Genomic DNA, 22,457 nt, shown 5'->3' with positions numbered 1-22,457 from the left:
ACGGACACCTGCTCCGTTACTGCTCCATTCAGCTGAAGGCACGGTACAGCTGTATTGACACCGGTTAGTATGGCTCAGCCTCAAACTCCGGATCGTTTGGGACAAGAGCACATACAGAACCCCGCTGGCGCTAAATCGACTGCGCGACGAAACGCTGCTGCTGCTGCGTGCCCGCGACACTTCATCAGCAGCCCATTATCGGCCTTCCTTCCGCGCGTACCTTGCCCATACGCGTTATACACCAAGGACGAGACGAGGAACCACATCGCCAGCAGGACCGAAGACCGGCGGGCACCTTCGGGGCATCCTTCGCGGGTAGTCGACGCACAGTAGGTCTTCCCACGTATGAAGCTTGATAGGCTTTTGCTGCACTTACCAGCCATGCTGCCCGTAGAGGAGAACCGACCGCTTACCTACCGGAGGGTTGTGTGAATAGCGTAGCTAACAGCGTAACAACTCAACAAAGAATAATACATAATCTGTTCATGTTTCATAAGCCCCTGAAGTTGAAAGTGGATTTCGCCAGGAACCGGCTTATGCTCAAGCGACAATTTCTCACGATCATCGAATCAACTCAATCCCGCAAAGTAGCAATTAAGCCTTCAAATTAATTGCAACCTTTTACTTCTAAATACATGTATCCTGAAATCAAGTAGACGCCGTGCCGATGTTTCCTTCACTAGCTGCCGCTGCTGCTGCCGCTGCTGCTGCTGCTGCAGCTGCTGCTGCCAGCAGCAGTGCTGCTGGGAATTGGTCTTCATGCCACTGCAAACGGTCAAATGTATGAAGCGAGATTGTGATAAACATAATCAGTCGAAACGAGAATTGGCCAGGAACGTCTAATTCAATCTAAAGTACAAGCGTTGACCTTTTCCTCTGTCCTCTTCTGCTGTCCTCATACATCTGTGATGAAAAGATGAGGTTTAGGGCGGTTTTGAGAGCAAACCTCCTTGCCCGTTGCCGGGCGCCATATGGGAAGTACTTTCCTCTTTACGTTATTGCGGCAACACGTATCCATTTACATAGGTATATACATAGATATATGTACATGTCGCTGTAGGGCGTATTGCAAAATCAAAGATAGGGACTTGCAGTAAAAGACAACTACAGCCTTCCGCCAGCTGGAGAGCTGGTTCGTGGCGAACCGTTCGCCACAGCGGCATTGCGGCAGACCTCCTCCTTCCCGCCCATTCCTGACAAGCACTACATAAATCTACATGATAAGTAGATGCATGTGTAGAGACCTTTCAAACCTTTCAAAAAAGTCATGCATGCAGCAGGGCGCCGTAGAGATGAACGGGCAGGACGTTCACGCGAACCGCCATAAAATAAATACACTTCCAGCAAGCTCATCGTTGTGGGACAAAATATAAAATACAGAAAGGTAATGACGACAGCCGTTGTATGCGCCTTACTTGGGCCTTGGGTTTATCCAGCAATAATCCTGGCTGTGCTTTCGTAGACAAAAGCAGCTTTCATTAACTGTTCGGCAGGATTTTAAAAAACGAACAAAAGATGATAGACACGAGTCTTTTTCAAGCTTTTGCTAGACAGTCAAGCTTTTGCTAGACACGGTTAAAGACTCTCTACCGTTCCCAACAAGCGAGCAGCAGGCTCTCTCCGTGCAATCCTATTTCACAACCCCACTGGCTATTGTGTGATAGTGCAAAAGGAAGATACCACCATGTAAATCGCAATATATATCCCCAACATAAAAAAAGATATCCAAAGAATGCGCCGTAGTGTGCGGCTCGTGGATGCCTAGCTAGGATTTCATTTGTCTACGGTGCCATCCGTCGAGGCGGCTGCAACCTCCACACCATCCACACGCATCCACACCAATGCAAGCAGTCAGGTGGATGTTAGAAATTACCTCCTCCTCAGAAACCACGTCATTCCTGATGACAAAACAATCCCATTCAGCGCACCATCGTGTTTCAAGCTGGCAGTGGCATCTGCCCCAAGTCGTGGGTTTATAATGCATCAAGTACCCAACCGCTTTAAGTCGCAGGTCAAACAGTAAGCACACGCCACAATTGAGGCACATCATTAAGGCTACATTAAAAAAATGCATAGTAGTCTGCTGAGGCCTGCTATCCGCTCCTACGTAGGGTGCCCTGTTGTGCGCAGGGAAGCATCGCCTACGCACAGACAGACAAACAGACAAACCCAGTGCCGCTATCTATTCACGGGTTACACCCTTCCCTGTAAGAAAAGGACTTGCGAGCTAATGGCACAAGCCAGCAGCATCATTCAGGATATGTTTCAGGATATGTACCTAGGATACTACAGTATATACGCATTTGCATCCATGAGTTTTCGCCTTTTCATTTGAAGCACAGGCGCACGTGTACGTGCACATGCATATGCACGTAAGCATAGGGTCCACAGTGAGCAGGGCGGGCACTAGCAGCTGCAGCGCCTCATTTGGCAAGATGACCGCTGCGCATATCTTGAATCAAGCCGCCAGCCTGCCACGCAATGCCTGCTTAGACCAACCGATGTACACTTCATTTAGATTGCGCCGCCAATGCATGCCGTACCCATCTATCTACCACATCTGGAGCTACTGATGAGTATTCAGCATGACAGAACTACCGGACGAGCGGGGAATGTAAGCTACTATGATTGCCGCCTCTCGCAGTATAATCCAAACAATAACGTGAAGCAAACATCCAGACCACAAGACCCTACCTTGCTAGCACTACGCACTACAACGACGATGCACGTCACAACTTATCCCCATCGATAGAGCTTACAGCTCATACATTACCTACTCGTCTGGAGATTTCTAAAAAGTAAGAGAATTATCACGAACGGAGTACGTAGGATGCCCTCTTCACCTCTCGCCCTCTGTGCCGTTTGTATGTCTGAGAGGTCCGAGAGTGCCTGCTGTCTATGGCTGCCGAAAGGGAGTTTAAACCGGAACATATGTCTACGCAAACTAACAAATCGTAGTCACATAAAAACACGATATTACATAAACGCGACCAAACGTATGCAGACAGACGGGCACACAGACAGACACACAGACAGACACACAAAGACGAACACGAAGGCAAGCGTTTTCCGGTAGGCGCTCATCGTGAGGAACCCATAGCAAAGGAACGCTTCCAAACAATCAGATAACATGTACCAATCAGGGATGCGCAGCAAATGCCAAGCTGCTGACACGAAATGTACGGAGTTACGAATGCGAAAAAGAACGTCTTTATTTATCGTGCTCCTTCATCCGCGCAACGTGGTGCTCTACGTTGTGCCGACATCCACCTGTGATCCCCGCCAGCGTCGATACCGAACTGTCTCGTACTTGTGCGAATGGCAGATCCGCACGGCCATCAGGGGGACCAGCACTCACCAGCCATCAGAGATGCACACAGGTACAACCTTACTCGTGATGCAGTTACTTCAAAACCAACTATGTCTTCCTAATGCACTGGGAGCACTCGTCATGCGGCACTCCCGCGCATTTCCTACATCGTTTTTGTATGTACCCTGACGATTACGTAGAATCTGCTTGCTGGCCAATTATCAATGACAGTAAAGGATCGGGCCCCACTTCCGAAGCCCCGGAGTTTCCCGGACAGCTGATTGCCTGTTTAGGTGCATACGGCATTGCCGCTATCGGATCTGAGCTGATTGGCTAATCAGGACACTCGCGGGTGGCATGTCAGAAGCCGCACGAGCTGCGGAACCTGCTGCAGCACCAAGAAGCCCCGCGCGCTACCCGCGCGCAACTGGAGTGCTGGAGTGCGCTTGCACCGCCAGCTGCTGCGATAGCAGTGGCAGCAGCCCGCCCCTATGGTAAAGCGCCACGGTATTGCGTGCCGCCTAAGGAGGCGGCAGCGGCAGCAGGAGTTCAATCTTCGACGGCGCGCGACGAATCCGCTTCGCTCTGAACCTGCGACATCTCAGTCAGGCCGCCATGGTGCCATGCCTTTAGAGTTGGTCCGCCTTGCTGCCGTCGGTGGCGCTACAATCGACAATCACGCTTGGGCCAGCCGCCGACGGCAGGACGGGAGCAGGAAGGGGCTGCGGCTGTTGTGACCACGGCGAGACGGAGGCTGGGCCATGTTGATAATGTTGGTGATAATCCTGACCACGGCAAGGGCAAGCAGCGGAGCAACGGGGTACGGCTTTTGCACTTCGGTTACGATACCACCTGGCAAGGTGGCACCTGGCGAGCTTTAAGCACATGGCTAACGGTGCTAGTGCCTTAAGGCTAAGACTAGTGCTAACAGTAGTATGCGCAGGGTTACTCTGGCCCATACGCGCGCCGTCGGGCAAAGCGGATCACCGGGCTGCACAGCATACATCCATGCCATGACATGTGGACGGGTTAATAAGGAGAATTATTCCTAGCGTTCAGGCAGTCACAAAGCAGACAGACCGGGACACGCGCTTGCGACACTTCTTTGCCACCACCGCACCCTTAACGCGACAAAAAACAGCTTAGCATCTAAAACGACAAACGAATACGTGCATACCTGCTGCAACCTTTCTGGAGCTGTTTGAAAAGGCTGCTGCCATTCTGCTGCCATAGAGGGATCCTGATAAGGGGAAGTTGTGCTGACCGCAGCTGGAGGAATGAGGGCGAGTTCGACACCCCCGGCATCGCCGCTCCTATAGGAAGGTTGCCAGGGCCAAGGCCGTCGGAAGGTGTCAGGGAGCCCGTCAGACCTACCTCCCGCCAGCAGCACCTGCGGTGTGCCGGCCATCTAGCCGTGCAGTGACGCACACATGCCGCAACTAGTCGTTACATGTTTAGTTAGCAGCACATACAGCGATACAGGTGCTGAGGAAATATAAAATTACAGTTCCTTCCGAGCAAAGGAACTGTAATCATCAACATCAGCTCGCAATGGAAGGAGGCCGGAAATAAGTGCGCTCTCAGGATTTATAGTATATGCGAACGAGTCGGCCGCGGCAATGCGGAGCTAATAGTGCCGGTGCAGTGGACTCTATTCCTTGCCGTTTTGCTATTTGATTACCGAGAGTTGCGTAATTGGCTAGGATTTACTTGACGCGAAGCTCTGAAGATCTGATGCCGCGAGGCGTGACATACTTCTATGCTCCGCCACTTCGCTCTGCACCATTAAACGCTTCCGACCCGGATTTTATGGCGTCAAGTGGACGAAATGTGGCATACATACGTAGGAGGGGGATCCATGGTGAAGATTCTTTCGTGTTGAAAATCATCCGTACTTTCCCCGAAAATAACGCAGGGTAATGTATGCAGCGGGACCCTTGAGTCATTATACTACCATTCTGCATATGTTGCTCTACTAGCAGCACTCGTCGTCGTAGTAGTGGTAATACTACTATTACCACTACTACTACTACTACTACTACTACTACTACTACTACTACTACTACTACTACTACTACTACTACTACTACTACTACTACTACTACTACTACTACTACTACTACTACTACTATTATTACGACTATTACTACTACTACTACTACTACACTACTATACTACTACTGCTATACTACTACTACTACTATACTACTGTGGTACGTGATATACATGTGCAAGGACGCGACAGCGCATGTCTGCAGCTTAGCGCAGGTAATTAATATCCGCGAGGAGCCAGGCAAAGCATACCATCCAACAATCCAATGCAGCCGCAGGCCTAATTGCTAGATTAGCTACCCACCGGTGGCGACGGTGGTGGCTTCATGAAGCGCCTGCAGACGCAGATGGCAAACAGGCAAACCCCGGCACCGAATGCGACGCTGAAGATGACAATGGGGATGATTACAAGGCTGCGGACGCCGCCGCTGCCGATGCCATCGCCGCCATCGCCATTGGCATAATGCGTCGCCTCTACCGAGACCGGAACCGGCGGTAGCAAAAACAGCGGCGCCGGCACCGGGGCCGCCCCTGCATTTTCACGCCAGTGTACGGGCTGACCGATCTGCCAACAGCCGACGACCGCATGCTGGTTTTACGCAGCTAAGACCAGCAGGCGTTTTGCTGAGATCACACGTAATGAAAAATCAAAGGTACATCGTTCATATGTTCCTATCCCGCCATTCCATAATAAATCCACTTTCACTTTGATTTTAGAAAGTGGTTGGATGAGTCCTCAGCGGAAGCTTTTGTACAAAATACTCATATGCAAAGTAGCTTCGGTTCTACTATCAGAGAAATACATTTTTACATGTAACACGAGCGCCGGCCTGAAGCTACGTGCAAGTAAGGGAACGTTGTTGCGTTCAGGAAAACAAATAGTACGACGTGCGTGGGTGCGTACGGCTGATAATGGCGGGCGTGGGAAGTAGAATGGTCAATCCAGGTGACATCTAGTGAACTCTATTGGGGGGCTTCATTTGCCTGGTGCCTCTTCCAAAGAGCATGACCCTCGCTCCAGCCTGATGTGATGTGGGATTTTCGCCACGCAGAAACGCAATTTTACAGGGCCCTCATTTCCAAGACCAACCGCTCCAACCGCTTTACCGTGCCAGCGGCTATTATAGGGAAGTGTGTGAATCAACACTGCTCAGTCCAAAAGCAACGTCCCGCTTGTGCAAGGCAGCTACGATGCCCAACTACGGCGCCGAAACTTAGAGATAAAAGGTGCACAAAGGTGCACAAATAACGCGCGTACCATTGTTACCTGGGGATGGCGGGGCTGGCGATCTGGCGGGGCGAGCAAGTCCCTGGCAAAAGCCCCAATAGGAGCATACGCGGAGCCCGTCACAATCACAGTTATTGTTGCTGGTGCTGCAGCGGCTTGCACCCTGGGGGTTGCTGGATTCGTCGTGAAAATGGTCTTCAGAGTAGCATCCTGTGTATGTTCCAAAATCCGAGAGCGCGATGGAAATAGAGCGGCACAGGCATGATTACGGAAGCGCGGGAAAAGTGCGCGCGCGGTAAGCCGATCGACAGCCTATGTGGTATCTCGCACATAAACGGCTGGCTGAACAGCAGGTTGATTATAAAAGTTTTGATGACCGCATGTGCGGCTCTGTGCTAGATCTTCCGGAAGGTAAATTGCATGCACGGCGACCAACGATAGCGAGCGAAGCTCGTCATCATATCTTATATCGTCATTGTCATATCGGCGCGGCAACAGCAAACCGCATCAACTCAATCGACAGGCTTCAAGCTTCTCACCTTGACCTTGATGGCTTAGCAGTGCCAGCAAAGCTGCGAGTAGCCAGGGTCTCCAGCAGGAACGGACGCCAAGCGCGGTTGTCATGCTGCGCTACATGACATCAGCATATGGAAACGAGATAAAATATGAAGAACCATTTTAATGGAAATCCCGGATGCACTAAATGGCAACGACGGACCCCAGTTTCGCACGAGAAGACCAGGAGGCTGGCAGCTCAAAAACATAATAACGGAATCGGAGTTAAACTTAAAAACCTAGGCGAGGACATTGGAAATGTGCCAAACGTACGGGACTGTGTTGTGCCTGTTTGCCGTCAGCAGCAAGTGGGGGCGATACAGTGCGATCTGAAGCGCCACTGCTGTATGCCGCAAAAATGACTCAGAAATGAAAGAAAATTTCCAAATCGACCTACGCTAAAGCATGGTGTATCACTCAAAGGGTGGCGAACGTCTGTGTTAAGCCAGCACTATGGCATAGCTCACCTACAGAAAGGATCGGAGCAATTGTCTCGGGAATCGGCCACATTAATTTATTCATATACATTAAACCATATACCGGAAGATTTTCCTGGATTCTCAGTGAGATTGCATTGTATGGGTCCACTAGACGCTACCGCATGTTGAGATCTTACCAAGAATTCATCCGGATGCCGTGTCCTAATACGCACATGGTTAACACAGAAAACATAAGGAATTAATGGCGTGACTGATTAGGCGCAAGTATTTCCGTACAGATACTGAGGGAACGGGCAAATATCCGACGCAAATAATAAAGTCGATGAAACTTGAGAAAGAACCTCAATACTTAAACAGAATAAAGTTTTAGCTCCATAAGTACTTCGCCAACCGCGCCTCACGGCATGAGCTGCTACGTACTGTCTGCGGATAGATGGCCGTTATTGGAAAATGCGCGTTACGGACTCTCCACATTTGCCATGAAACCCTCGTGCAATTGCATGAAATCTTAAACATCTTTGTTCCACAGTTGGCTGAAGGATACAATATCTGTCATGGACTGCCGTTGAGATCATGGGTTGGCAGGAAAGCGAGCAGCACGAACTGCCTTCCATCGCAGGCCACCTTCCGCTATGGAGGACCAGAACGTAGATTTATCAGAAATTTATCTTATTATCACGCATATGCGGGAAATCACGGCCGCTGGAAAACGCCGCATGTAGCCACAGCGTTTTATTTGCACATCAATCATAGGCGAACATGACAGCAACTCGTCACAGCCACAGCCGCCATTGTCACAGCCGAGCCGGGCCATAGCATGGCAACTCGTAGTGACGACAACTAGAACATTTAGCACGAGCACGAGCTTCCTACGTAGGACGGGTGTGGGCAATTTGTGATTAATCTCTCTGGTTTACAAAACCTAACTAATGAGGCACCAGCTTAACAATCGATGACTCGTCTATGAAACATTTTTGATCGTCTATAGATCTTGCCCTGGTATATTCGATAAGGACTGTCTTGTTGCTATCATAGGTGCAATCAATAATAGGCAATCAAGGATTTTACAGACGACCCCTGATGCGTGGCACCCGATCGGCCGTGGTGGCAGCCTTGCGGCTAGAACCCGGCGATTCACCATTACCTTCAGGATGCTGCGCCAACCTGATGCCAACTGAATTGCCAGGCGCACATGCAGCCATGCAGGCGCTTGCGCGAACCGATGGGAATTCGATCTTTGACCGCAAATTAGAGATGCGCCCTTCTTCCAAAGCAAGCCGCGTCATCGTCCCTCGATGTGGAACGGGTTGCGGCAACGGTTGGGCCCGCATGTCGACACGACCTCATGCATGGTCATGAGCATGGGCTCTTTCCATCCCACCACGCAGTCGTCCCACACCCGCAGAAGCAGCCGCAGGGCACACGCACAAACTCCCCACCCAGCACTGCACAGTGCCTGCGGGTCGCCCCGCCTTAAGAAACGGCACGGCGACTGTCGCGCAAGCTAAGACGGATTGGGCATATGCATAGATGCTATTGGATTTATTTAATTTCCCTCAACCGGGACACAAGAATGCTCTACCCAAACACCTAGCACCAAAGAAACGGAAAAAAGCACCATACTAAGTAATCTCACGCTGCTTTTTCACGTGTAATAACAATGTCACATTAGCTAGGCTGGTAGACCTCACAGTTTTAAACTTGCTTGCTAACATAGACAATGTTAAGTCTTAACTTAAGACAGTGTATGCACCTTGCTAGTCTCCGCGATATAAGTATTACCCTAGTATCCGCAAATTTTCTTGTGACTGCTTGCACAGTCTACTCAGGGGGTCTGTTTATGTCTGTTGGACGGTCGGAATTTAGCAATTCTCCGCAGCAGGCTACCGTTGTAGGGTGCGGAAGCATAGCTGTGGGGGCGAGACTCACTGCAAACGAAAGATCATCCAAAATCTTGATGGGAATGCCGTGGGCAAGAGCACATAACTTCCTGTAACGGCTTGACGCTCGCGGCAGGCGCCGTTTTGTACGACAAGGCAAGTAGCGGCTCGACCGTCAGCAGGAAGCGCATATCAACAGTAAAATGACGAAGGAAACCATTAAGAAGGAAACTGTCTTGTAGCTGAACGTTAATGATATCCAACAAGAGGCCGTCGTGCAGTTTGAATGGCCTAATGACGCGATGATTCGACAATTTCGTGACAACACGGGGCCCCAGTGAATAGTAGCGCGTTCCTGCTCATTGCCGTCTCTCTACGTGAGACGTACACAATACTGTACACAACAACAGCTCACGTCCAGCAGCAAGGCCAGCCCAGACAGGCATCTACCGTCCCATTTTGATATTTAGCTAGCTGGCACAGCGAAAGCAACATCTCCCTGAAACGGCAATCCAATACCCTGAAACAGCACAATAATTTAAGCCCAATATCTTTGTAGAACCTTCAACCCCTGTAGCCACAGCACCAGGGCTGGGCTGCGTACCTTCGTGCAAATTCGTATTTGTGCGTGCCGAGCATGTACATGCCGCAACCAAAGTAAAACAGTGCCTTGACGAATCGTGCAACAGTGAGGTACGGAAGGACATTGTGTAGCATCTCCTAAGGGTCAACCTAAGCACCACTTGGCATTCCCACGAAAATAAAGTACGACAAGCTAATTAGGCACTTTGAAGGCCGAGACTGGCCGAATTTGGCCTTGGCTTGTTTGGGCAGCGGCAAGATAGAGCGAGCCAATCTTTGCGATTCACAGGCATTTTTGTACGAGCCGAAGGTGATCCAGCCATATGGTGACTGCCCTGATGACGATGTTATAGTGGTTCGGACGGGACACCACTGGTGGATCTGGATCATGATGCGGCACGAAAGAGAGCTTTACCTCGCATTCCAGCCCGACCAGGCCATTGCGTATTACTAACCACGCACGACAGCCATTCCCAGCCATTCCAAGCAATCGCTGGGATCCAACCCTTACTCGCATCAGGTTCCTACCAAACAAGGCGACTGTTAAATGAATCCTGTCATACACAGCAGATAGATACGAAAGGATCATCGGTGTATGGTCATGTTGTATATGGCCGCCCCCCGCACTGATGCGTTTGTTCGCTGTGCGAGTACAAGCACTGACCAAAGCCATGCGTCTGCCCAGTAATACGGAGGGGATTCCTTCCGCCTTGGATACGGGCGACCTGGCACCGAGGGGAATAAACAAGAAGTAGGTTTTACTGGCAGTAATGACCTATTGCAATACTCCTATCCCCTCCGCAGCAGAACCTATGGAGTACAGTCACCTTACCAACCCTTATCCTCCTTACTGTTGTTACTCCTCGCACGAGCAAGAAATTGAGCCATGCATTCAACAGTTGCCTGCAATTGGAGACTTCAGCGCAAGCCGCAGAACCCAACAATGTAGTGGCCAGCGGCCGATTACGTGTGAGAATTCCATACATCATGCTTTACAGCAGGAACGCTTCAATACTGGGCCGAGGTTCACCACCTACCACACCACATCACAGCTCAGTACCACCACATCACATCACGGCCCCGCACTGTCTAGCTATCCCACTAACCGCTGTGCTAAGGAAAGTAAGGAGGCGAGGACAGGATGAACGCCTGCCAGGCATAGGCCGATTAGCCGTAATGGTCACCGTAAAGGCTCACAATTTCGCTACCAAGCCCTGATGAATCCCCCTCGGGAACACTACGCATTGCCGACATAAATGAACGAATATTTTCATGTACTAGAGGCAGGGGCAGTGGTGGGCAGCCTACGCGTTTGCTAACCTTAAAGCACGCATGCAGCCCCTGATATGAGCATTTATTCGGACCATTGCAGACCTCAAAAGCTCGCCTGCATCTTCGCCGTCCAGGTCAAGGCTATGAGGGCCCACGACATCCCAGTGCCTGTTCGTGCCACCTACACACCGGTGCCAGAGGTAAATTACACATAGTACGTATGTAACGGAGGTGGCACACCCATTGCCTAAGCAATAGTCGGGCAGGAAAGGTCCCTGCCTTCCTGGTCAGTGCGGGTGTACCTGCTCCTGAGGGCAAGGATTTAGTGCACACTATGCCGCCGTTAGACTGCCTATTTGTGATATTTTGAAAGTGGCTTGATGAGAGAAGGACGTGCATTCGCTTTATGTTATATCCGTGGGATGCGGTTATTAGCGCCGTAAAGTTATTCCAGGCCCGCCCCCCACCCTGGCAAAATATTTTCCTGATGTGACGCATGCATTGGATGCTTTGCCATTTGACGACGCGAACCTGGTCTGATTCACTTGGGCTAAATGGCTAAATGTAAGGCTGATGCGCGTCACAGCGGTATGCATTGAAATACACAGCAAGCCGCTGAATTTGCAACCCTGAACGAACATCCGTTCGCCTGCCTGAGTCTAACGACCAACGTACTGTGACAGCCCCACAGTAGGCATTGCTGCCTTCGCTTAACACGCACTCCATACAACGCCTTCGATGCCACGGGCTGGCTTCCAGGTGAAACCTGTTGTCCACCCACAACACAGTAGGGCCTCTACCTCGGTCCATGAGCAGAAGCACGGCTGGTGACAACCCATTACACACCTTGAAATGCCACGGCGGTTGGCACCAGCCATCTTTTTAAATGCCTTAGTATCGCAGGCCCTTCTCAGACAGCCATCATGCGGCGGCGTTAAAACAGCAGTCATCGCTCGCGTACGGTTCTGTTGTCAAGTCCCCAAAGACAGATAGGGGCTTTCCATGTGTGAACTCATAGTCTCAAGGTCAGGAGTTATGGACCCAGCGACAGCCATGATCCCATGAATTCCGAATGCAGGTATCTGTTCGTGTGGTCCAAACCACACACAGAGATCAATCCGTGTGGATGGTACGGACGTATCTGCCTCAGGAAATGCTGTGGCAGCTATCATTCTCCAGTAGGACCGCTCGAAATGTTCCTTTCTCGCTCACAACGAACCACCTCACCCAAAGGCCGCGCGCGCGCATCTGATTAAGACTCGCAGTGCGCTCGACACGCTTTTTTAACCATTTCTAGTAAACAAAAATCGTGCGCTCGACCTCTCCATACCCCACGCAGCCCAAGCTTTACCCCGCTGCTGTCAAAAACAGACAGCACAGCGCAGCATCGCCCGTTGCTATCAGAAAAAACGATCGTTAGCAGAGAGAAGGCGCATACCACGACTGTGTGGCTTGAACCGCTATCAAACGCCGAAGGCTCATCGCCGTCGTGCAGGTGTTCGCCATGTCAAAATGTAGCTGCCATACGCATGTCTGAACGATCTGTTGCGTATGTATTGTTTGCTTGAACCTCCCAGGCACCAAAACGCTAATGCATGTACTGCAGTGGGCCGTACGTGTGCGCATGATAAGCTCCAGTAACCCTACAAGCGCGCCCATTCCTTGGATTGCCTCCCAAACCCACGCACACCACCCACATGTCATCCACCTCACAAACTGCGAAGGTACTAAATCGCTCAAACAACACTTAAGCCACCACGACTTGCGCCTCGACCTGTAGCGCCCGGCGAAGAAGACCCTTTTTCGATGAAGGGGGTGGCGACAGTGGCGACAGCCGGCTGAGCGCCTCCTTCAGCGCCGGGAAGGCCTTGTCGCCAGTGCTGCACTGCGACTGAAGCTGCTTGTACCGGCCGATCGCACCCGGCAGGTCATTGAGCTTGTTTGACGTGCGTGCAAGGCCCAGCAGGCATTGCATGCGGCCTGGCAGCTCGTTCAGGCAACGCAAGAAAAGGTCCCGGGCGGTAGTGGCATTGCCGTTGGTGGCGACGAGTAGGTTGCCGTAGAACTCGGGAGTGGGGGCGATCTTGAGCGACGGCAGCGTGGTCGAGTCTGATAACATGGGGCGCACCATATGCAAGGTAAAGACGAATCACAATCAAGGAATCGGAAAGACAGGTTTTAGGGGATCTCCGGGAATTTCGCTATTTGAAATAGGCGCCCGTTGGTGGCTTTCTGAGCGGCGTCGTTACTTCGTGAAGTGACGGAAAGACGCGTTGTCGTCTATGCGTGCAACCTGACGCGCCTCATTCCCTTCCCAACACTACGTGGACCCCGGAGGACGAAAAATGGCAGTGGTGCTTCCTTAAATGCCATGCCTGCTGCTAACCTAACCTAATTACTTGCACGCGAACACATGCCAACCCCCACGTACTCGAGATGGACGTATGGCGAGCGAGAGCGTCGTCCATGAGCGCCATCCAGGACGTAACGTTGCAGGCCGGCAGGCCTGCCGCGCATGCAGAAGCACCGACAAGCGCCTTGGCCTGGCAAGGCGGAGGGCAGGGTCCAAGAAGCCAGGAAACCGAAATGTCAGGGTTAAGAACATTGGAGGAATAAGTGCAGTGCATTTATGGCCATGCGCCCAGTGGACACAGCCCATTATCCAGCTGCAGCTGGATTAGTGACACGTATGGCAACGGCAACCTTCCTACACGTCTTTTCCTTGCTGATGCCGCTTTCCACTTTCCAACGCCACCTCACTGCCACGGGGCACTGCCGCAAAAGAGGCACGAGCGACAAAACGCTTTGGTGGTGACTTGCACCCCAACACCCCATAGTCCCATGTTGGCATGGCCGGGAACACCGGCCCTTAAACACTGCTCTCTCCTCTTTCTTCCCTGACAAGCCCCTCCGGCATAACTGATAATTGACGCCCATATACCTGCAGCTGCACAATGGTCAGCTGGGTCAGCATATCCCTATTCAGTGACGAGGCAGAAGAGTTGACGAGGTTGCTTTGCGCCGATGCAATCGTGTCCAGGCGCGCCAGCAACAGGTTGACCGTCGTGACCACGGTCGGGTTCTGCAGACGCGCCGAATCGCTGCCGTAGGTCAGCGAGAAGACGCGCGCCAGAAGCGCGTGAGCCTCCGCATGGGGAGGCCAGAAGTGATCCTGCGGACGACATGACCGTAAGTCGCATTATAGCGTTTTCATTATTATCAGGGTGAAAGGCACATGTAAAGCAGGCGGGCGCTACCGCTATGCAGACACAGGGAAGGGCAAGAATTGGGGCAGAATAGCAGACCTTGTGCTGGGATGATACTTGACGTGCACACGTTAGCTGTTAAATGGTAGTGCAATCACATATGTTAACAAGATCATGCGCCCACGCGAGGAGGTAAGGTCAATTTACCCTTTGCCACCCACCATGATGTCCGCAGCGTTCTGGACAGCCCCGGTATCGTACAGCGGCGGCGGCAGCATCGCTGTGTCGTTGTCGGTCGAGTTCCTGAGCGGAATGATGCCCATTGAGTTGAGGGATTGCAGCTGCATGTGCGCATAGCTGCGATAGAGCCACTGCACATAGTCGCCCGTGTAGTTCATGGAGGCAGCTACACCCTGGTGAAGGGGAAAGAGTGCGGATGTACGACAGATGGCAAGGCAGGGAATGCGAAAGTTAAATGATTGAAGGTAAGGCATCAGGCGGTAAGCTCGAGTCTCAACACAAAAGTCGCAGAAGCAAGTGATCCGATAATGATAGGTGGGGGTGGGTTAACCAGCACAGACAAATGCCCGGGGCCATGTCTGAAGCAAGCCGGCTTGCCTTTTAGCCTGTCCTAGTCCTCCGGTTCCGGCAGGACACGTGTCAACATGTCTTAGCATCTAGCGGGCCCCCATTGACATGACTTGACAATAAGCGGTGACCCAGTTGTTCAAAATCTACAGCAGCAAGCCCACTCCCCTTATTTACTGGGACGCCATGAAGTGTCTTGTCTATCCGTCCACCCATAGCTATCTGTCATCCACCCTAGACGTGTCTTCCACACCTGTATCCGCAAATAGCTCGTATAAGCCGCCGTAACACCACACTGCTGCAACTGGCCAAACAACTGCCACTCCAGTGCGTGCCAGCGGTTATCAGCATCGCAGTCGTTGCCTTTGCTCACCGCCTTGCAATACGAGTCCGAGGCACTGACGGCGGCCTGTACAACAATTTCCGGCGCGACGGCTGTTAGATATCAAATTTTGGAGTGGAAACGCACCCAGCCGCAAAACTTCCGAAGGGCAGAACCAGATGCCTCCGCGCCGGAGGGCCCGTTCTCACTTCACACGCGCAATTTAGCATGGACAGTCAGTCTCGCAGGTGACTACATCGTGGTGGTGAACAGGGCAGGTATCACGAACATGGTCAGGGCATTATGCATACACATTGGCCGCGCGGAATTTAATAAGGAGGGCGTTACTTAAATGCTCGCAAATCATATCCAGAGCATCCCGGAAGTTACGTGTGCGCACCTGGTTATACAGTACCACCTGGGTCCAGTTGCCGGAGCGAAGGAAGAAGTGGCTAGCCATGTGCTGCGCAACGTTGGACTTGGGGGCGAGTGCGGCCAATTTCAGGGCCGCAGGCACGCCTGCAAGTTTGAATTCACAGAGAAGGCGGGCCAGCCCGGGTAAAACACGTGCTAAGGCCAGCAAGAGCGGAAGTCAGACAACCCGTCTATGGTACACATGGAACCAACTCCATAGATTATTTCAGCATGTTCTAATAACACACGTCTTGTCAGTTAATCCGTATTGCGCACACAGCCAGGCCGTTTTATATTTTGATGACCGCGATGCTCCCAATGCAATGAAGTCACCCGCACAAGGCTATGTGGTGTTCCTGTTGAGATGCTACTCTACAACCCACGCGAGCATCCCCACGGATACTCCACGTTTTCGATTCCCGCATTCCCGCCGACAACCTCAGGAGACCCTAGGAACCCCGCGCACCTTGACTTGCCATGTCCGGCTCATCCTCGTCGTACACATGGGTCAGGTAGTGCCAGGCGCCAACATGGCTATGAAATGGGCGGACAAGATGTACGAGAACACAAGGTATTAAGAGATGCCGATGACAGAGGCATCGTCCAGGCATGCGCACAAGGTTTCTGGTGCATCAGCAAGGCAACCAAGCATTTGCCCGGGAAAAGGAAGGCGAAGGCCGGCCTGCACGCCCACACATGCAAGGATGCTCTGGTGTAATCCTGTCAAGCACGTCAGGTCCTTTGGTTATTTTCATCACCGCGGGACAGACAGTCACGCCACACATGACTTTCGCGCGCAGATGCAACCCATGGATGCAGGAACTCCCTTGCGCACTGAAAACGCCTTTTGCCCCCTGTCCCACAGACGGTGGTTTCAGTCGACAGCTCTTGCTTCGTACTGGACGCTATAAGTACAATGCACGCCCTTCCCACTGTCAGTGTCTTAAAATGCAAACTACTCTTTCACCGCACGACATCGTCTTCGTCGTGGCTCTTCGAAATGACGAGGACCACCTCCCAGCTGTGAACCCTGGCAACAACCTTGCCCTACACCCTCGGCCCCGTCCCTGTCAAAGCCCCGCCCGGTCCTCACTTGGGAAATTGGTCCACGCAATCTTCAAGTTTATCTTTAGCAGTATAGAGGATCTGCGAAGCATGGCAGTTTCAGCAAACAGTGAATTGAAGGTAACAGATGTGGGACGAAGGGTCCTCCAAAGATCCTCCAACGGGCAAACGCACACAGCTCAGAAGTTATGCTGGAGGCGACTGTATGCTCGTTGGCTTACACACCGGAGGCGCCCTTGTGATTGTGGACCTGCTGTGGACCTGCTGCCTGGGGGCTTGCAGCAGTAACTGAATCAGTTGTGCTGTTGTGGCCTCCGCGAGGACAGGCAGGGCGTGTGGCCTCAGCATATGGCCCCATCCTCGTCTCCATGTGTTTTCAATCCAGGGTTGCGTTGGTTAGCGTTCTAGCAGCAATTCCCAAGGCTATGCCCGTCTTTGCAAATGATTCCCCCCCTCATGGAGTTTGTACCCACTGCCCAGATGATGAAGCTCCACAGTCAATCAACACACTGTGCTGAAGCCCCCATCACTGTGACAAATACTCCGTCTGATAAACATTTTCCTACGCTATGACCGGACATGGACAATAGCAGCAAGGTTGCAACGACACAAGACAGCCTTTCATAAGCAAAACAGCGCAGCGGAGGCAACTTTTCTTGCAAGTGTCTGCTGAGACTCCCACAGCAACAACATTCAGCTGAGCATCGGCAGGTTTGGTAAACAGGCTACTGGCCACGAAGCGGACATGCTGTCTTCGTTGGCAACCGCTGTAAGCCCCACCTGCACCCCAATGCTCCCCCTACTTCCCCCGCCCTTTGGGCTTTCCCTTGCGCTAAAGCACTGTTATGCGCTGAAGTGACATCCAAAAACCTGTCCTGATTCGTACCTTCTCCGCAGGCATTATCACACCTTCGACAGCCCCATCAATGTGGGCGCAAGCACCGCTGCTACTGCCCATGCCTTGCCCAACAAAAAGCAGCTTGCATCCCGAATTCCCTCCTCATTTTAAGCGCTTATTACGGAATCATCCCAATCTGTGCAGGTGCTGATGCCGTTTCGATGGCTGTTTCGATGGCCGACGGCATAACGTGGACTGCCATGCGGACAATCAAGCTGACACATGGTCCCCCTTCCAAAGCTTGACGGGGGCTAAAAAGAACGCAAACGGAACCAAATCGTAACTTGAAGGCAGAAGGGGAATATCCCCAACCCCAAAACGAGGGATACTTCAAGATTGCGCTTTTGGCTTACCGCTTCGGTGTCAGTCACATAGCCGCCCACGCTCCGAAGCTGCCCCAGCAAGGACAATGCGTACAACGCACAGGCGTCCGCGTCGCCCGGGCTAAGGTCCCAGAGCGCCTGAGCAGCCGTGTTGCAACACACAGAACGGGAATCCTACCCTCAGGGCTCTTAAATCCCCGCATAGCTGCTTCAGGTGGTGAACATAACAATGACAGTCAACAGACGTTTTTGCGGACTGCTGCAGCTTCTATGCTTGTGTCGAGTGGACCATGAAAGCATCGTCATATGCAGGGACCAGCAGGGACGATGGCATGCCGGCGCAGTACAGCTGAAAGGGACTACGCGACCCTTGCAAATCTGTCCAATCCACTACCGAATCCCGATTGAAACAACAATGAGGAAACAAGCTCGGGCAGCGAGACAACAGGCGTTGGCCAGCCCGCAGCGCTCACCTTCATTTGCTGTGAGTATTGAGTCTCTCGGTCTTGCAGGGAAGTGTTTGCCTTAAAGAGCGCTCGCACCGCTGCCACGTACAGCTGCTCGCGAGCTATGATGGGCAGGAAGAAAGGCACGCACATGACATAGCACAGGCACTTACAGGCAACCTCAGCATCGTAATTCCTGCGATTAGCATGCACAGGTTGAGCGCTAGACATAGACACAACGGTGCGGCACGCAGTAGTACGGCATGCGGTACATGAAGCGGCGAACCTTCGTGAACTGATTATTAATCAGTTCACGGTTCAGGGTTCGACACCCCATACGGGGCCCGTAAGTTTTTGGCCTTTTTTCGGTATCCCCGTCAGGGCCCGTAGGACTTTGCGGTGGCTCCCGTAAGGATTATGAGGCGCGAAGCGCCCCGTACGGGGCCCCCCCCGGACCGGCCGAAGGCCGGTTACGGTGGCTCCCGTAAGGATTTTAAGGATTTATAAGAGGCCGTACGGGGCCCTGTAGGGGAGAGGACGGACCATTAAAGGATAAGGCCACACACTTGGCAGACATAATTCATATTGCAATGTTTAACTACACTTTTCATAATACTTTTATAGCTTCTGGTCTGTAACATTAAGCGAGGTTGCGACTGACCCAGAGATTGAAGTACTGGTACAAGCAACATACCCCGCTAGTGACGATGAGGCTTTTAGTGACAGTGACTACGAAACCGACGTAGAACGAGATACCGATGAGCCGTGCGTGGATGAGGATTTTGATGAGGAGGAGGATGAGGAGGACGAGAAAGAGGAGCAGAAGGGATGGGCGGCCGCGGCGGCCAAGGCGCTTGGCTTTCGCTGAGTGTGCCGTGTCCCCGAGTGTAATGGTTCACGAGAAAATAACGAAAATAACAATTTACAGGGCAAAATAATGCAAAGCGTCACTTTCCACAGCGTTTCAGCCAAGGACAGTGCCCCCGTAAAGGTTTTGCGGGGTTACGGGGGCCCCCGTAAGGTTTTCGGCCGGTACAGGAGCCTGGTACGGGGCCCCTCCGTAAGGAAAATTTGGGAGGTACGGGGGAGCCCGCAAGTTTCAGAAAGGTCAGTGTCGAACCCTGCTGATTAACAAGGAAACCTATCGGAAACCTTTACCTGTTTACCATGCCAACCCAGGAGGCTTCCCGTTGCAACATCCCGTCAAATAATTGGGAAAATGCAACAAACACCATTAGGCAGCCCGGAAACGCAACAAAAGGGCACTTAATCCAAAAGGAGTGAGGCAGAACCAAATTTGAAACCGACCGACCCACAACAACACCAGGAAACAATGCAGTTTAAACTAACCCAAAGTATACTGCTCTGACTGCTGTACTTCCACTGCCCAAGCCCCGTCAAGTGCACAGAATTTATTAAGCTTCCTTGGCAAAAAGCAAGCGTATGGCCAGCAAGGAGCCGGTGGAAACTCCGTCTAGGGCGATTTCGTGCTTAGGAATACGCGCGTCTTGGCGGTGATGTACGCCGTGCCCGCCGACCTCAAAAGGTCCCCCTACCAGGGTAGAGTAACTTTCTTAAGCTGGCTTGAATATGGACCCGTCTAAGGAGACAAGATCGGAAGGCAGCTACCACCGCCAAACCAAGACGCTTTCAAGCTACAGCACGTGCACACCTGCTGCGTTTTTAACGGCCTGCGTCTGATTCAATGCCGCCAGAACCGCCTGGGCTGATGCAAGGTCTTCCGTCTGCCAGAGAGGCTGCTTGTAACACATGGCCTCGCCCCAGTATGCCATGGCAAAGTTGGGATCCAACGAACGGGCCTGCATGCAGGAGGCGTTTCATGGCGTTGAGTAATGCAACATTTTGGGACAGCCGTGCACTTAATACAGGGACACATCGAGGACAGCCTTCGGTATCGGGTACCAGGGAACATCGCCCGCAAGCTACCAATGCGAATGCCTAAAATCGCACCCGGTGAGTCGCCAAGGCTTAACCCTGCAAACTCATAACTGGCCATTATGCAGAACCGCTATACTTCCTTAGCACAAAGGGACAGACATCAAATCCTTGGAGCACTTCCCGAATGGAAATCCTCAACGTCAAACGTAGCTCTGGACAGCTGGCCGTGTAGGTGACCCACGGGCGCATACCTTCTGGAACTTCTGAATAGCCAAGTCATACCAGAAGACATGCATCAGCATGAGACCAAGCTGGAAATATGCCTGGGCGTTCATTTTTCGCGTGGATGGAACGAAATAGTTCTGCCCCAGGCCCTGGTACAGAACCGCATCCTCGCCGCTGAGGTAATCCAAGACAGTTGCCTCTGCATGCATGTAAAGGAGATACTAGGCCTGAGAGGACCCGTTATCCCAAAAGACTTGCTGCCTTAACCTTTACCTTTATATCGCTTAGGGTCAGTATATACAGCCGCCATGATAATAAAGAATAATAAAAATGCCGCTGCGGTGGGACGTAGCAAGTCTGAGCTTCCATCATATTCGCGTGAAGGTTGATTGGTGACTCGTCGTCCTTACCAAAGATGCCCCAACAGATGAGACCACGGAACTTAGTATCCTTACTGTTCTTCCATGCGCCAAGTAATGTGCTAGACGAGGGCCCTGCGACGAGACCCTCGCGTTCTCCTGACGGCATATTGGCCGGCGATCTAAACAATGCGGAGAGATTAGTATGTGAGCAAAGAGTAAAAAGGATACATACTAAAGCCTACCAAACTATGCATAAGGATCTCGTTGAATTGCGTAATTCAAACAACGAAAGGGTCGTACAGTTGCGAGACTTGCGGTGATAGCTCTACATCATCGGCGTACACGGCCCGCTGAGGAACCCCTCAACCCCGTGCTTTTGGGCTACTATCAACTGGCAGGTGAGTAATTTGTCCCTTCCTTCGACCCACGCAGGCCCTGAGACTCCGCAGACACGCACACGCGCTGCAGGGCCAGAAATTTGCCGAAATGTTAATGTTGTTCATGTACGCTGACGTGTTTTCGTCGTTCAAATGACCGTATAAGCGCGCTCTTTACCATAAACGTAATAGTTTGCAGCTGGTTCACCGACCTGCGACTGAACGTAAACCCCTGAACGTAAACCCCTGTCCCGCGTCGATATTGCGGGGACATTGCTGGACTACGACAACCCAGCTCCAGGTGGTCGAGTTTCAGGTATTCAGGCGGCCAGATGCCGTTTGCTACAGTTTGTCTTCATTCTTCATTCTAAGAGGTACGCCAAGGAGGAGGGTAGGATTCGGGCTGGAATTAGGGAAGAGCTCTGTCGCAGAATTAGCCTGGATTTTATTCCTGACAAAAGAATTGGTCTGCCGAGGTCTGGAATTGTTCTGGCGGACCCGCCGGAGGTATTCGAATTGCGCTGTGGAGCCTCGGAATTGGGCTGTGCTGCGCCTGAATTGGCCTGTCCGGGTGTCGAATTGGCCTGTCCGGGTGCCGAATTGGCCTAACAGGGTATTGAATTAGCCTGACAGGGTATCGAATTGACCTGTTCGGGGTGTCAAATTGGCCTGACAGGGTATCGAATTAGCCTGACAGGGTGTCGAATTGGCTGTCAAGTTGGCAGGATTGGCCGGGGCTGGCATCCAAAAGCACATGACTTTTAAGGAATTTACAGAAAAACTTTGCAAGAGGACCGCTTACAAGTGCCTCATGTGTGTATTAGATTCGATCCCACGACATGGAGTGGAAAAACTTGCACACCTGGTTACCGTACTCTGGCACTACTACTACTACCGGAGGCAAGCACTCAGGGCCACGACTGCATTACCCAGTCAAGTCAGCTGCCGAGGTCCCACTGTTTTCCCACCACACTTTATCGACAGTCCGTCCAGTTTATCCCACAACACTCGTA

At 52.0% G+C, this 22,457-nt stretch overlaps 3 protein-coding genes across 3 annotated transcripts; all 3 read right to left on the bottom strand.

Annotated features, from left to right (window-relative positions):
- Positions 1–3,986: 3,986 nt before the first annotated feature.
- On the bottom strand, positions 3,987–7,214 carry VOLCADRAFT_89316 (uncharacterized protein; the record flags this gene model as incomplete). The annotated part of the gene is made up of 5 exons (XM_002948897.1): positions 3,987–4,095; positions 4,488–4,623; positions 4,685–4,718; positions 5,667–5,893; positions 7,130–7,214. 5 exons carry the CDS (start codon positions 7,212–7,214, stop codon positions 3,987–3,989), a joined length of 591 nt encoding a protein of 196 aa, XP_002948943.1.
- A 5,852-nt stretch (positions 7,215–13,066) lies between these two features.
- Positions 13,067–19,158, bottom strand: VOLCADRAFT_89315 (uncharacterized protein; the record flags this gene model as incomplete). Its single annotated transcript, XM_002948896.1, has 12 exons — positions 13,067–13,428; positions 13,751–13,862; positions 14,261–14,491; positions 14,747–14,938; positions 15,367–15,522; positions 15,836–15,954; positions 16,316–16,383; positions 16,943–16,995; positions 17,140–17,226; positions 18,166–18,273; positions 18,609–18,777; positions 19,148–19,158. The coding sequence occupies 12 exons, from the start codon at positions 19,156–19,158 to the stop codon at positions 13,067–13,069; spliced, it is 1,668 nt and encodes a 555-aa protein (XP_002948942.1).
- A 1,078-nt stretch (positions 19,159–20,236) lies between these two features.
- VOLCADRAFT_89314 (uncharacterized protein) lies at positions 20,237–20,914 on the bottom strand (the record flags this gene model as incomplete). Its single annotated transcript, XM_002948895.1, has 2 exons — positions 20,237–20,401; positions 20,732–20,914. The coding sequence occupies 2 exons, from the start codon at positions 20,912–20,914 to the stop codon at positions 20,237–20,239; spliced, it is 348 nt and encodes a 115-aa protein (XP_002948941.1).
- Between the last annotated feature and the right edge of the window lie 1,543 nt (positions 20,915–22,457).

Source organism: Volvox carteri (assembly GCF_000143455.1).
Source record: "Volvox carteri f. nagariensis unplaced genomic scaffold VOLCAscaffold_12, whole genome shotgun sequence".
NCBI lineage: Eukaryota > Viridiplantae > Chlorophyta > Chlorophyceae > Chlamydomonadales > Volvocaceae > Volvox > Volvox carteri.
This window is presented reverse-complemented; position numbering and strand designations above follow the sequence as displayed.